The 14,095-nt window shown below is 51.3% G+C and overlaps 1 protein-coding gene across 14 annotated transcripts in view; it reads right to left on the bottom strand.

The window, feature by feature from the left end:
- The window catches only part of PTPRU (protein tyrosine phosphatase receptor type U), a 93,919-nt gene that overhangs the window by 66,120 nt on the left and 13,704 nt on the right, over nt 1–14,095 (bottom strand). For all 14 annotated transcript variants that reach the window (XM_035308455.3, XM_035308447.3, XM_035308442.3 and 11 more), the window contains exons 2-7: nt 8,443–8,574; nt 4,727–4,998; nt 4,163–4,244; nt 3,941–4,056; nt 3,473–3,647; nt 2,815–3,108 (exon numbers count right to left, since the gene is read on the bottom strand). In XM_035308455.3, the coding sequence (XP_035164346.2) occupies nt 2,815–3,108; nt 3,473–3,647; nt 3,941–4,056; nt 4,163–4,244; nt 4,727–4,998; nt 8,443–8,574 (1,071 nt within the window). The remainder of the gene's footprint in view (nt 1–2,814; nt 3,109–3,472; nt 3,648–3,940; nt 4,057–4,162; nt 4,245–4,726; nt 4,999–8,442; nt 8,575–14,095) is intronic.

Here is a 14,095-nt window from a genome sequence, read left to right as displayed (position 1 = left end):
GTCAATAAGCACATGAAAAAATGTTCGATATCATTAGCCATCAGGGTAACGCAAATCAAAATCACAATGAGATACCATTTCACATACGCTAGAGTGCTTATAATATGAAGACAGATAATAACAAGCGGTGACAAGGATGTAGAGAAACTAGAACCCTCATAGACTAGTAGTGGGAATGTCAAGCAGTATAACTGCTTTGAAAAACAGTCCAGCAGTTCCTCAATATATAAACACAGAGATACCTTATGATATACATGGTACATACTCAAGAAAAATAAAAACATATATCAATATAAAAACCTGTACACAAATATGGCAATACTGTTCATAATAGCCAAAAAGTATAAGCAACCCCAATTTCTATCAACTGATGAATGATAAAATGTGATATATTTCTATAATGGAATATTATTCAGCAATAAAAAAATAATGGCATATTGATACATGCTACAACAAGGATAAATCTTGAAAACATTCTGCTAAATGGAAGAAGGACTGGATGCGGTGGCTCACGCCTGTAATCCCAGCACTTTGGGAGGCCGAGGTGGGAAGATCATGTGAGGTCAGAAATTCGACATCAGCCTGGCCAACATGGCAAAATCCCATCTGTACTAAAAATACAAAAATTAGCCAGGTATGGTAATGAATGCTGTAATCCCAGCTATTCGGCAGGCTGAGGCCAGAGAATCACTTAAACCCAGGAGGCAGAGGTTGCAGTGAGCCAAGATGGCGCTGTTGTACTCCAGCCTGGGTGACAGAGTGTGACTCCATCTCAAAAAAGTAAAAATAAGAATAAAAAGTCAATGGAAGAAGCCAGTCATAAAAGACTATATATTGTATGATTCCATTTTTGTGAAATATCCACACAGAGGCAAATCTATAGGAAGAGAAAGGAAATTCGAGGTTGCCTGGGGCTAGAGGTGTACAGGTAAAATGGGGATGGCTGCTAAAGAATAGAAAATTTCCTTCTAAGGTGATGAAAATGTTACCAAATTGATTGTGTTAATGGTTGCATAACTCTGTGAATACAGTGGTCCCCCTGTATCTGCAGGGGACATGTTCTAAGACCCTAGAGGATGCCTTAAACCACAGATAGCACCAAATCCTAGATAAACTATGTTTTTCCTATACATACATACCTATGATAGAGTTTAATTTATATATTAGGCACAGTAAGAGATTAATAACAATAATAAAATAGAACAATTACAACAATACACTATAATAAAAGTTTTATTAATGTGTTCTCTCTCTCTCTCTCTCTCAAGATATCTTATTGTACAGATCTTTTCAAGCCTCAAGTTAACCACAGGTAACTAAAACCACAGGAGAAACCACAGATACAAGGGGACTACTGCATACTAAAAACCACTGAATTGTACATTTTAATGACTGAATTGTATGAGATGTGAATTATATCACAATAAAGCTGTTACCCAAGAAAAGCCAATTCCAGAGGTTATATACTGTGATTTCATTCATATAATATTTTTGAAACAACAAAATTTTAGAAATGAAGGAAAGATTAGTGACTACCAAGAGGTGGGAAGTAGACGAAGAAAGGGAGGTGAATATGGTTTAAAAGAGTCCTTAAGGGGATTGAATTATTCAGTATTTTGACTGTAGCGGTGAATACACTTATACACGTGACAAACTGCAGAACTACATACACACATACACACACACAAACAAGGACAAACAAAACCAGAAAAGTCTGAATAAGATCTGTGGATTGTATCAGTGTGAATATCTTGATTGTGATATTATACTATAGTTTTGCAACATGTTACCACTGCAGAAAATAGGGCAAAGTGTACAGAGAATCTTTCTGTATTTTTCTTACAACTGCATATGAATCGACAGTTATCTTAAGTCCATTAAAAAAACACACTAGGCCAGGCATGGTGGCTCACTCCTATAATCCTAGCACTTTGGGAGGCTGAGGTGGGTGGATCACTTGAGGTCAAGAGTTTGAGAGCAGCCTGGCCAACATGGTGAAACCCTGTCTCCACTAAAAATACAAAAATTAGCTGGGTATGGTGGTGTATGCCTGTAATCCCAGCTACTCGGGAGGCTGAGACAGGAGAATCGCTTGAACCCAGGTGGTGTAGGTTGCAGCCAGCCAAGATCGCACCTCTGCCTGGGTAACAGCAAAACTCCATCTCAAAGAAAAACAAAAAAAAAAAACACTAAAGTCAAAAGAAGAAAAACCTGTTCTGTTCTCAATTTCTCCTCTGATTAAAAAAAAAAAAAAAAAAAAAGACCCTCCTCTGGCACAGGTGTACCATCCTCCAGCAGCTGCTTTACCCTCTTTAACAAGGAAGAGCAGACCCCAGGCTCAATGCCCAGACAAGAGAAACCAGCTAGAATGTATAAAAAACTTGAATGTGATGGGGTTTCGTCGCTTATTTTATCTAGACGTAGAATTAAGAACACAGATTCTGGAGCCAGCCAGTCAAGAATTCCAGTCCCATCTCTGCCACTTACTAGCTGTGTCACCCAACATCTCTGTACCTCAGTCACCACATCTGTAAAATGGGTACAACAAGAGCACCTACATCATGGTAGTGTTGTAAGCTTTAATCTATAATTACGGGCTGTGTGTTTACGTTTAAGCGCCTGACACAAAGTAAAGTATTTGCTATAATTATCTTTACTATCACAAGGGTCGAGGAAAAATCGCAATGTTTTAGAAAGGTTTACAAGCACAAATCTAGGCCACGCTACCTCTCAAATATGTCCCTCCACAGCCCTGGGCCCATACCCAGATGTCCCACACCAGGGACTGGGGCCAGGGGTAGCAGCTGCACCCACCTGCGCATTTGGTACGGCTGATGAGGGGTGGCCCGGGGCGGCCAGTGCCGCCATCTCCCGGACGGGTGAGCAGTACGCTGATCTCATACTCTGTGTCTGGGTCAAGGTGCCACAGCTTGTAGGTCTGCAGGTTGACGGCGTGCACCTCGGCCCAGGGCCCACGCGACATGCGGTACTCAATCTCCTTGCGCACGATCGGCCCATCGCCAATGATGGAGTTGGTGTTGAGCTGGATAATGAGGTAGGTGGGGCCAGCACGCAGCAGCTGTGGGGGCGCGATGGGAGTGGGGGGCTCTACGAGATGGGGGAGAGGCGGGGCGGACCGATGCTTCTGTGAGACCCCAGCACCCAACTCTGCGTCCTACCACACCCAAATCCCTCCCCATCCTCACAGACTGGCTGGTCACACAGCTAGACCCCAATCTCTCTCCAGGCTCTCACCTTGACCCTGTCCATCCCCCTTGACGCCAGCCCCGACCCCTGGATCAGACCTCAGCCCGGCTGGGCCACTGCCCGCACCGCAGGCCCACCTTCAGATAGCGCCCCCACGACACACTGCAGGCCCCATGACCACGCCCCCGGGCAGAGCCCGCCCCCACCGCCGGCCCCGCCCCTCGAGGGTAGAGGTCCGGGCGCTCCACTGCGTTGGCGCGCTGACCCTTGACGATGAGCTCCGCGAAGTTGGAGACGCCAGCGCCGCGTGGCGCCTGGGACACACAGCGGTACAGGTCCTGCTCGGCGCGGCTCACGGCGACCAGCGGGAAAGTGGCCAGGAAGCGCCGGTGGCTGATGTGCCGCACGCCCGTCGCAGGCACCAGCGCCCCGCTCTGCCGCTGCGGGGAAGAGGGTGAGAGGTCAGGGGTGCCTCGGAGCGAGGGGTCCCGATCTCGCTCTGACCCGGGCCCCATTTAGCCGTCCTTACTACACAGCGCAGACATAGGTTCCTGGGGCCGTGCTCTGACCTGGGGGAATGGAGGACCCAAGAGAGTGCAGAGCGGAGCTAGGGGAGGGCAGGGACGCTGTGCGTGGTGCTGGAGTACGAAGCAGGGACTCAGCATCCTGCGGGGAGTCAGGGCCAGAAACAGCCATCACCACCCCCACAGCCAAGGTACCCGCTCCTGCTCACCTGCAGGAGGAAGCGTTCGGCCTCGGCCGCTCTGCCCGCCGCCATGCACTGGAACGACGCGTTTTGGCCCGCGTTTACCTCCACGTCGCCCAGGCGGGAGAAGTGCGGGGCCTTTGCTGCGGGGTTAGAGCCGCGGTGTGAGCTGACCCTGCGCTCCCTGCAGGCAGGAGCTGCGGCCGCCCGCACCCCTCACCCCTGCGCCCCCAGTGGTCTGGGACTCACCGCAGGGGTAGCTGAGAAGCAGGATGTCATCTAGGCCCATGTAGCCCCTGCGGTCTGGGGAGATGAGGGCCTCAAACAGCACCTGGGGGAGGCGGGAGGGCCCCTATCACACTGATATCCCTCCAGTCCTGCCTGGGGAGGTGCCCACTTTCAGCTTGGCCCCAGCCTCCTCTTCCTCAACCAGCAGAAGTCAGCCCTGCTCACACTGACCCTCCCTACCAAGCCAGCTAGTTGGGGGTGGGGTGTCAACGTCCACAGTGAACAAGGTGGAAGCCAGTTTCCATCCCAATCCTGGACAGTTAAGGGCAAGCAGCCAGACAGGGTTTCCAGGTCAGCACTGTTCCAACTTACCCTTGACTGGGGCTAGGGACTACTCCTATGAACAATGACCTCAGATGCTGAACCAGACTGGCCCCAAACTGACCCCTGGCCTTGACCACAGGTTGCCTCTGATGCTGAATTCTAACTTCACCCACTCACCTACTTCAACCTCAAGCTGACATCCATCTGCCCCATCCCCAGGCACAGCTAGGCACAGCTGACCACAGACTGAACCCAGCCCACCTGATATTCATTGGGCCAGAAAGTGCTGACAGCCAGTTCAGCCTGGTGCCACTGACGGCCGTGGGATCCAGTCATATTCCAGACGGCACTGCCCAGGGGGCCCCCATTAACGCGAACATAGACACCCAGGGTGCCCGGGCTGTGCCCGTCCCGGCTATACAGGAAGTAGCTGAACTGCACACAGTGGGTGTCATTCTCGCTCAGGCTCTGGAAGATGACATGGGCTCGCTGGCCTGGGGCATGCTGGGAAGTGTTGACCATCAAGTAGGAGCCTGAAAAGAGAGGAGAAAGAGGCCGGAGGTGAGGAGACTGTAGAGGAGAGCCAGGGCCAGGGGGTCACTGAGGAGGACTCCAGGCATCAGGACCCACCAGGAGTCAGGGGTTCTGAGTTCTGGCCCCAGCTCTACCTCCCTGGGTGAGTCCCTTCACTTCCTAGCATCTGTTTCCCACAGGAGATGTGGAGCAGTAAAAACCACACAAACCTGACTTTGTCAAAACAATTTAAAGGCCAGGCACAGTGGCTCATGCCTGTAATTCCAGCACTTTGGGAGGCCAAGGCAGGTGGATCACCTGAGGTCAAGAGTTCGAGACCAGCCTGACCAATATGGTGAAATCCCGTCTCTACTAAAAAACAAAAATTAGCAGGGCGTGGTGGCATGCACCTGTAGTCCCAGCTATTCGGGAGCCTGAGACAGGAGAATAGCTTGAACCCAGAAGGCAGAGGTTGCAGTGAGCCAAGATCACACCACTACACTCTAGCCTGGGAGACAGAGTGAGATTGTCTCAAAAAAAAAAAAAAAAAAAGTTTATGGCTCCTTACAATCTATTGGTCACAAAGCCCATGCCTGGTGTAAGCACAGCTTTCCCCATGTTCTGAGTCATCCCTGGAGGCAGGACTAGGTCATTCATCTCTGGAGTCAAGAGCCTGGCACATGACAAACCCTCAAAGGCCACCTCTTCCAAAGCCCTTGCTCCACATCCCACCATGGGCTTCTCTCCTGGCCCCTGGGTCATTACGAAAGTGCTGTCCATCTCCCACCACCCTGTGAGTTCTCAAGACCCAAGCTGAATGAATATGTAGAACAGAGATTGAATGAAAGGATTCCAATTTCCTTTCCAGCCCCAATCCCTGAGTCTAAATTCCTGGGATACAAATCCCCTTGACTTCCAACCTAGAGAAAGGCAGCCTGTCTCTTCCCCAGAGATCCAGTCTGGGTACTGGGGGAATCAAAGTGGACTAGGCTGGCTCACGACCTGGCTGGGGGTTTGGGCTTCCCAAAGGGCACCTGAAACCACCCAGCCCTGCCTCCTCCCAGGCTTGGCTGCCAGCCAGCATAAGCTTGTTCAGATCCTGGCTCCAAGAAGACTCCCCAAGGACTCTGCTGGAAGGGATCTCATTCATCTCTGTAAGCTGGAAGCCTATGGAGGCGGCTCCTGGATCAGTCCCCGAAGGGCAGTAGTAAGCTAAACTCAAGTCCCCATCCCCACTCAGGAAGGGGCACTTCCCAACCCCCAACACATTCCTTCTTGGCCCACTCATGCTACTTCTCTCTCCTCTCCCTGCAAGCAGCTGTGCACATCTTTCTCCCCCTTCCAATCTGACACTTTGTTCCTTCCTCCTCCTCCTGCTCCCTCTGCCTCTCCCTTCACTCACTGCATCCCTCCCCTTCTCTTTCATTTACTCCCTTTGTCCCTGTCGCTCTGCCTTCTCTTCTCTCATGCTCCCCATCTCTGAGTGTGAATTTCCTTCCTTTCTTCTCCCTCCACCCCCAGCTCCCTTCCCTAGAACATGAGAACCAGGAAGACAAAGACTGTGTCCATCTGGATCACCACCACATCCTCGAAACCTAGCCCAAGGCTCACACTAATTGCTAAATTCCCCTGTCCCCTTTCTCACTGGGTATGTCTCTGCTTGCACAGTACAAGAGAGGCAGAGAGCACTCAGGGTGGTCAGCACTGTAAGAGGTGATAAGAGGAATTCCAATCAGCTGTCTTGTACCTGTGTGCCATGTATCAGACTAAGGCTGGGCCCTGGGACTACAGAGAGGCCTGCAAGAGGTCCCTACCGTGGTGGGTACCTTTACAGATCATTTTCAGACAAGTCAAACTGTGATACCTACTAATACCTGCAGAGGCAGAGATAAGTGCCCAGAAAGGGAACAGTGTGAGTGAATGCACGGAAGGGGAGGCAGGGCAAGTGGTGGGAGTCTGCGAGGGCACCTGTACCAGGCCATGAAGGGCATCTCTCCTGGTGGCTTCGAATCCTGGCCCTGCCACTGAGAATCTTTCCTGTCCCTCCCTGACAACAGATACAATCTCAGCCATGCTGTGAGCTGGGCAGTAAAGACCCTGGGCAGTAGCATGATGGGGCAAAGGGAGGGGCTTCAAGCTGTGGAATCTGGAGATTCACTCAGAAAGCCCATTTGATTCCCATACTATCTATGTCCTCTGACACAGGCCTTATTAGTAATAAAGTTGACAGTTTGGCCTTTATTTGTCTCACTCTTTTTAAATTCACAGTTGATTCTGTATCCAGTAAAGAGGGGTACTAGGCCGGGCACGGTGGCTCAAGCCTGTAATCCCAGCACTTTGGGAGGCCGAGGCGGGTGGATCACGAGGTCAAGAGATCGAGACCATACTGGTCAACATGGTGAAACCTCGTCTCTACTAAAAATACAAAAAATTAGCTAGGCATGGTGGCGCGTGCCTGTAGTCCCAGCTACTCAGGAGGCTGAGGCAGGAGAATTGCCTGAACCCAGGAGGCGGAGGTAGCGGTGAGCCGAGATCGCGCCATTGCACTCCAGCCTGGATAACAAGAGCGAAACTCTGTCAAAAAAAAAAGAGGGGTACTAATGATCAGGTCCCCTCAAAGACCCTCAAAAATAGCAACCAAATAACTGAGCCCCTGCATGCCCCCCTGTGCTCTGTACTTGACACGCAGCATCTCGTGACCCTCTGAAATGGAGTCTTATTTGCCTCATTTTACAGTGAAGACAATGGAGGTTCAGAGACATTAAGTGACTTGCCCAAGGTCGCACTGCTAGTAAAGTGATGGAGCCAGGGTTTGAGCCCAGGTCTTCATGACTCTGAAAAGAATGCTCTAGGGGCCATGATGAAAGCAGGAAATCAATATTAGAATCCATATTATTAGTCTCCTGCCTCCCGGGCCAGGGCTCAGGATGACAAACATGTCCCATCTTGAAATAGCAAGAGCAAGGTAGAAGTCAAGAAGGATGTGGGACTTCCAGGAGGAAGAGGACAGAGGAAGGAGGGTTTTATATACATCTAGTCCCAATGTTACTGCTCTTTCAGTATCTTCTAGTCCTGGGGAGACTAGGATTCAAGGGCTCTGTGGGAGAAAAGAGTCTGAAGAGAGCCTCCCAAAGATGGAGGATTTAGGAAGAACTGAGAGTGGGGGTGGGCTGGATCCTGAGCTAGGCAGCAAGGGGAATAATTGGAAGTGAGTTTTAACTCACAACGATGAGGGCGTTTCATGGCTTGAATCTGCACTCATTTTACACACAAATCTACCTACATGCACAATTAGACAGTGTCCAGAGAAAGCCAGGTTCGGTGTCATGTACATACATCATTACAGATGCAAATGCAGGTGGGGCCCAGAGAGGTTAAGTAATGTGCCCAAGGTCACACAACAGGTTGGTAGAAGTGTCTCTGGAAGGAGAAGAAGGGGTCATGGCGATGGAAAGTGGACTTACCGTGGGGCAGGTCTGCGGGGGCCCGGGTGCCAGGGTGGATTCGCACTTGCTCCCACTGGAAGTCATCGTACTGGGCCTGGCTGTACTCGCAGGGCACTGCTGGGTCACTTGTCTCCTCGAAGGTGCAGCCAGCTGTGAGAGCAGGGTGTGGTTAGTCCAGGCTAAGGCAGGGCTGCTGGCCAGGAGGACTCCTGGAGGGTAGCCCCCACTCTCCCTCCTTCTACCCAGGCCCACCTGCCCTCCTCCCTCTCTTCAGGCCCTCCCCCACACTGCTCCCTCCCTCTGGCAAAATTCTCCCTCCTCCACCCTCTCCCTCACTGTCCCCTCCCAATACCAAGATGTCCCTACACTGCCTACGCCCCCAGTACTTCCCAGTACTCCCCCTACCACTGGCTCAACCATCCATCAGAGACCCTCCTATCTCCATTTTGTGAATAAGGAAACTGAGGCCTCAAAAGGCTGAGTGAGTTCATTAGGGTCACACAGCTCACTGGTGATGGAGGTGGGGTTTGAAATGAGATCTCCTGATTGTTACTCAGTGTTCTGTCACCCGCCCTTCTATCTTCCCAGGGAGGGCAGACAGTAGGCCCTGGGCCTGGCAGGACCACGTGTTCCATAATCCAGCCCAACAAGATCTCCTTTAAAAATAACAATAATTGCCACCAATCAGCTCAAGCTGGGCACGATGCTAAATGGTGTAAGTACAGAGCCTCGTTGAGGCCACACATTCTGAGTCAGGCACCACTATTTTTCCTACTTGACAGATGTCGACAGGATTCAGTCATTGCCCAAAGTCGGCCAAGTTAGGTCTCTGCCTGCAGGACTGTGACATGCAAAAGCACAGTCATGTGTGGACTAGGCTCATGTATGACTAGACAAAGCAAATTCCCATGATTTGCAACCAGTCCCAACAGTTTAAATGAGAAAGCGGGGAGGAAGTGAGGATTGAAATAGATGTGAATCCTTTGGTTGATAATGAGGTCCATACATCTTAGTGAGCTCATCAGAGCCCTGAGCTGGTTACCTAATAAACCCAAGAACACCATCAGTTCTGAAAGGAACTGCAAGCTGGTCCCTGGCACTCACTCCCAAACCGTAGTGTCTGGAGCCCCACCAGAAGCCTGAGGCATCAGAAACCCAGGAAAATGCCCAAGAAAGTGCAAACCACGCCAGACCCTGTCCTGGGTGCCTGCCAGCCACTGGTACTCCTCCCAATTTGACAGATGAGGTGGCTGCGGCTCTGAGGGGTGAAAGGATTTGTCCACAGCACCATGTGGTGGATCAATGAGTGGGCTTTGGCCTCACAGACTTGGGATCGAATCTTGACCACAATTTGCCAACCCTTGTGACCAGGGACAGGTGGCTTCTCTCTCTAGGCCTCTGTTTCCCCATCTGCACATAGGCTTGTGGAGGATTTGAGGCAGTGGCCCACTTAGCATGCCTAGCATATGGAAGCACTCAGGAAACAGCAGCTCTTACACGTACCATGCAAGCCTACGTAAGGAACGGAGGGGATTTGAACCCATGTGGGTCAGATGATGAAGTCCAGGCTTCCCACCAAAAAAGGTTTCGATATCAGAAGGAGCAGACCTGAGCTGCTTCCCAATCTCAAGAAGAAGCTCACGCCTGTTATCCCAGCATTTTCGGAGGCTGAGGCGGGTGGATCACAAGGTCAGGGGTTTGAGACCAGCCTGACCAGCATGGTGAAACCCCGTCTCTGTTTAAAAATTAAAAAATTAGCCAGGCATGGTGGCACACACCTGTAATCCAGCTACTTGAGAGGCTGAGGCAGGAGAATTGCTTGAACCAGGAGGTGGAGGTTGCAGTAAGCTGATAACGGCCATTGCACTGCAGCCTGGGTGACAGAGCAAGACTCTGTCTCAAAAAAAAAAAAAAAGTGGGAGAGGTATAGATAGTTGTGATATTTACATAATTGGTTGGTGCAAAAGTAATTGCAGTTTTTTTTTAAAGAATGGCAAAATCTGCAATTACTCTTGCACTATGAATACATATTTGTTTATGTATGTAAAACCCTTTATACAGTCTTCTCTTATAATGTGGGACACTTTAGGCCTCAGAAGCAGGCCTCAGGAAACACAATTTCTCTCTCTCTGACCTACTCCTGTCCTCCTTTCACCTGTCCAAGGCAGAGCTCTAATCTGATCATGCGTCATTCCAGAGAGGGTCCTGCCCCATACCCTGGAGGAAGGAATGCCACAGAGAGGCCAAGAAAAGTCTAGGCAGACAGGCCTTGCTGGGTTTAGATCAGGTGCTTTTTGTCCACTCACACTTCTACACAGTTGTCAGTCATGCTTACGTAAGGAAGCCTCGGTAAATACCCAAAAGGCCAGGGTTCGGAGAGCTTCCAGACAGCTGAACACATGGAGCTTCGTGGAGGGTGATGGGCCCAGGGAAGGCATGGAAGCTCCACATCCCTTCCCCATACCTCACCCTATGCATCTCTTCATCTGTATCCTAACAATATCCTTTATAATAAACCAGTTAATGTATTTCCCTGAGTTCTGTGAGCCGCTTCAGCAAATTAATCAAACCCAAAGAGGGGGTCATGGGAACCCCAACTTGCAGCTGGTCGGTCAGAAGTTCTGGAAGCCCCGACTTGCGACTGGTGTCTGGAGGAGGAGGCAGTCATGGGGACGGAACCCTCAACCCGTGGGATCTGACCCTTGTGCTGGAACTGAATTGGAGCACACCCAGCTGGTGTCTGCTACAGAATTAATTGCTTGTTTGGTGGTGGGAGAAACCTCCACACATTTGGTCACCCTGTGTTGATGACTGCTGTTGTCTTGGTGTGAGGGCAGAGGAAAAACACCGTTTGAGGGAGCTTTTCCCAAACAGCAGTACCTGGGGAGCAAGTGCCACGTGACAGCCACACTGCTGGGCATCTTCACACGCAGCAAGTGACTTCACTTTTAGGAGGCTCTGCTGTGTCCTCTGCAGCTGCAACTCCTCTAGGTTGTGATGCGGACGATGTGAGCAGCACATGAAAAACACACCCAGGCCAGGCGAGGTGGCTCACGCCTGTCATCTCAGTACTTTGGGAGGCCGAGGTGGGTGGATCGCCTGAGGTCAGGAGTTTGAGACCAGCCTGGCCAACATGGGGAAACCCCATCTCTACTAAAAATACAAGAACTAGCTGGGCGTGGTGGTGCGTGCCTGTAGTCCCAGCTACTTGGGAGGCTGAGGCAGGAGAATCACTTGAACCTGGGAGGTGGAGGTTGCAGTGAGCTGAGATGACACCACTGCACTCCAGCCTAAGTGACAGAGCTCAACTCTGTCTCAAAAAAGAAAACACACCCAGAAGAGCCAGGCACAAAGGGGCTCCTCACTTCTGGGGGCTCCCTGTCTTCTCCTGAAATGGTGAGACGCGGGCGTGAGGATGGCACCAAGCAGATGGGATGAAGTAACAGAAGACTCTTTCCAGAGCTGCGGCAGAACCGTGGCTGAGCTCTTTGGCTCTTTGTTTGAAAAGCCCTGGTCAGCATCATGCCCTATGGCCTGAGGGAGGTGGGTTTTAACCCCATCTGTTCCGGGAGGACCTCAGCTTCCCCCTAGGAAAAGACCCACAGTGCCGCACAGAGAGAGAACATGGCAAGTAGGGGTGGTCAGGGAGGAGTTCCTGAAGGATAGCTGACTTTAATATGAGCTGTGCCTGCCCTGAGGATCTCAGCCAAGGCCTCCTTGAGGTAGAGGGGTTGCCAGAAAGGGAAGCCCAGGATCTAAGGCCCTGGCTGGGGTTTTCCTTCACAAGTAACAAGGCAGCTGCCCGTGATGCCTCACCCATGGCCCTGGGGAGAGCCTGGGAGTGCCAGCTCCTTGGCTTCCTCTTGTTCATTCTGAGCCACATGACCTGCCACGACTCCCAGACTGACTAACCTGGTCAGAATAACACCCAGACCACCTGACCTCAGTCACAGGAGCCCCCAGATAGACTGATGCCATATGATCCCAAGACGGACTGACCCAAGTTGATGACCCCCAAATAGACTGACTTCAGCCAGCCTGGCTTCCAGCTGACTGTCCCTGTTGAGAGTGGCCCCAGCCTCATACAGATGACCCCCAGACTATCTCACTTCAGCCAGAATGACAACCAGAGTGACTGACTGACCCCAGACCTGCCCACCCCAGCCAGAATGACCCCTGACCTCCCAAATGAGCCCTACAACTGACCAGCCAGGGTGAACTCCAAGGAGTCACTCTGGATGGGCTGACTGACCCCATCCAGAGTGATTCCTTTTTCTGAGGGGATAGAGTCTTGTTCTGTCACCCAGGCTGGAGCGCAGTGGCATGATCTCTGCTCGCTGCAACCTCCACCTCCCAGGTTCAAGCTATTTCTGTGCCTCAGCCTCCCAAGTAGCTGGGAATATAAGCATAAACCACCATACCCGGCTCATTTTTGTATTTTTAGTAGAGATGGGGTGTCACCATATCGACCAGGCTGGTCTCAAACTCCTGGCCTCAAGTGATTTGCCCACCTGGGCCTCCCAAAGTGTTGGGATTACAGGTGTGAGCCAGTACATCCGGCCTCAGAGTGATTCCTTAACCAGAATGACTCACTCTCCCTGACCCATGTCCACCTCCAGACCTATGTCTGGACCGCCCAGTTCTAGCCCGTAGTGGGTAACATCTCTGGGACCAGGCTCCCCAGGGAGAACCCCACCCTCACCTCTTCCCCTGGTCCCCTGAGATGGACCGGTCGGCTAGGAGCCAGAAGCCCCAAAGCCGAGGCCCAGATCCTGCTAGACCCAACTCCTGCTGGAGGCCACTAAATCTGACTTTGAGTTCAGAGCAAGAATGGTAGCAAGAAATCCTTCTGGACTCCACTAACACAGACATGGGCACAGACACGCACATATACGTAGCAATACCTTTGCGAGAGACTGTGAACGACCACCATGACTACCATGCTGCGGTGAGTCCTCGCAGCAACTCAGAAGGTAGGCAGTACTATTTTTGTCTTGTTAGTTTATTAGGTACTATTACTATTCCTAATTTACAGATGAAAACAGGCTCAGAGACATACAGTTGCTTACCCAAGGCCATACAGCTACAACATGAAGAAGCTCAGACTTACACCCCCTGTCTTTATTCCAGGAGACTGGGCACAAACAAAACAAGGCCTGCTCTTCTGCTGGCCACGAGTGTGAATTCAGCTTCATTCACAGGGGATTTGTTCCCTGCCAGTACAAAGCAGGTTCCAGGCTGGCACTGATAAAGGTACAAGGATGATGAAGACTCCTCCCTGCCCTCAGGGACCTCCTAGTCCCAGTGAGGGGGAGGGGGAGGGAATGAGGGAATCAAAGAAGGGTCAGGGCCACAAGAGGGGGCCCAGGGGAGGGGGCCAGGTGGAGGGGAAAGGCTTCCTGGAAGAGCTGGCATCTAAGCAGAGCCCAGAAGAATGGGTAGAGATGGGTGGAAGGTATTTGTGGCAAAGGGCCCGGGGGAGCAAAAGAAGGCGGTGAATAAACACAGTTTGTCCAGGACACAGGGAGGAGCCCAGATTGGCTGAAGCCATGGGAGACATGACGGGAGGGAGGGGAGATTGAGGCCAAATCATGGAGGGCCCTAAACATCAGGGTGAGGAGCTGGGCCTCATTTTGAATTGAGGAGCCATAGTAGGTGTCTGAGTAGGAAA

This window comes from Callithrix jacchus, chromosome 7 (genome assembly GCF_049354715.1).
Source record: "Callithrix jacchus isolate 240 chromosome 7, calJac240_pri, whole genome shotgun sequence".
Classification (NCBI taxonomy): domain Eukaryota; kingdom Metazoa; phylum Chordata; class Mammalia; order Primates; family Cebidae; genus Callithrix; species Callithrix jacchus.
This window is presented reverse-complemented; position numbering and strand designations above follow the sequence as displayed.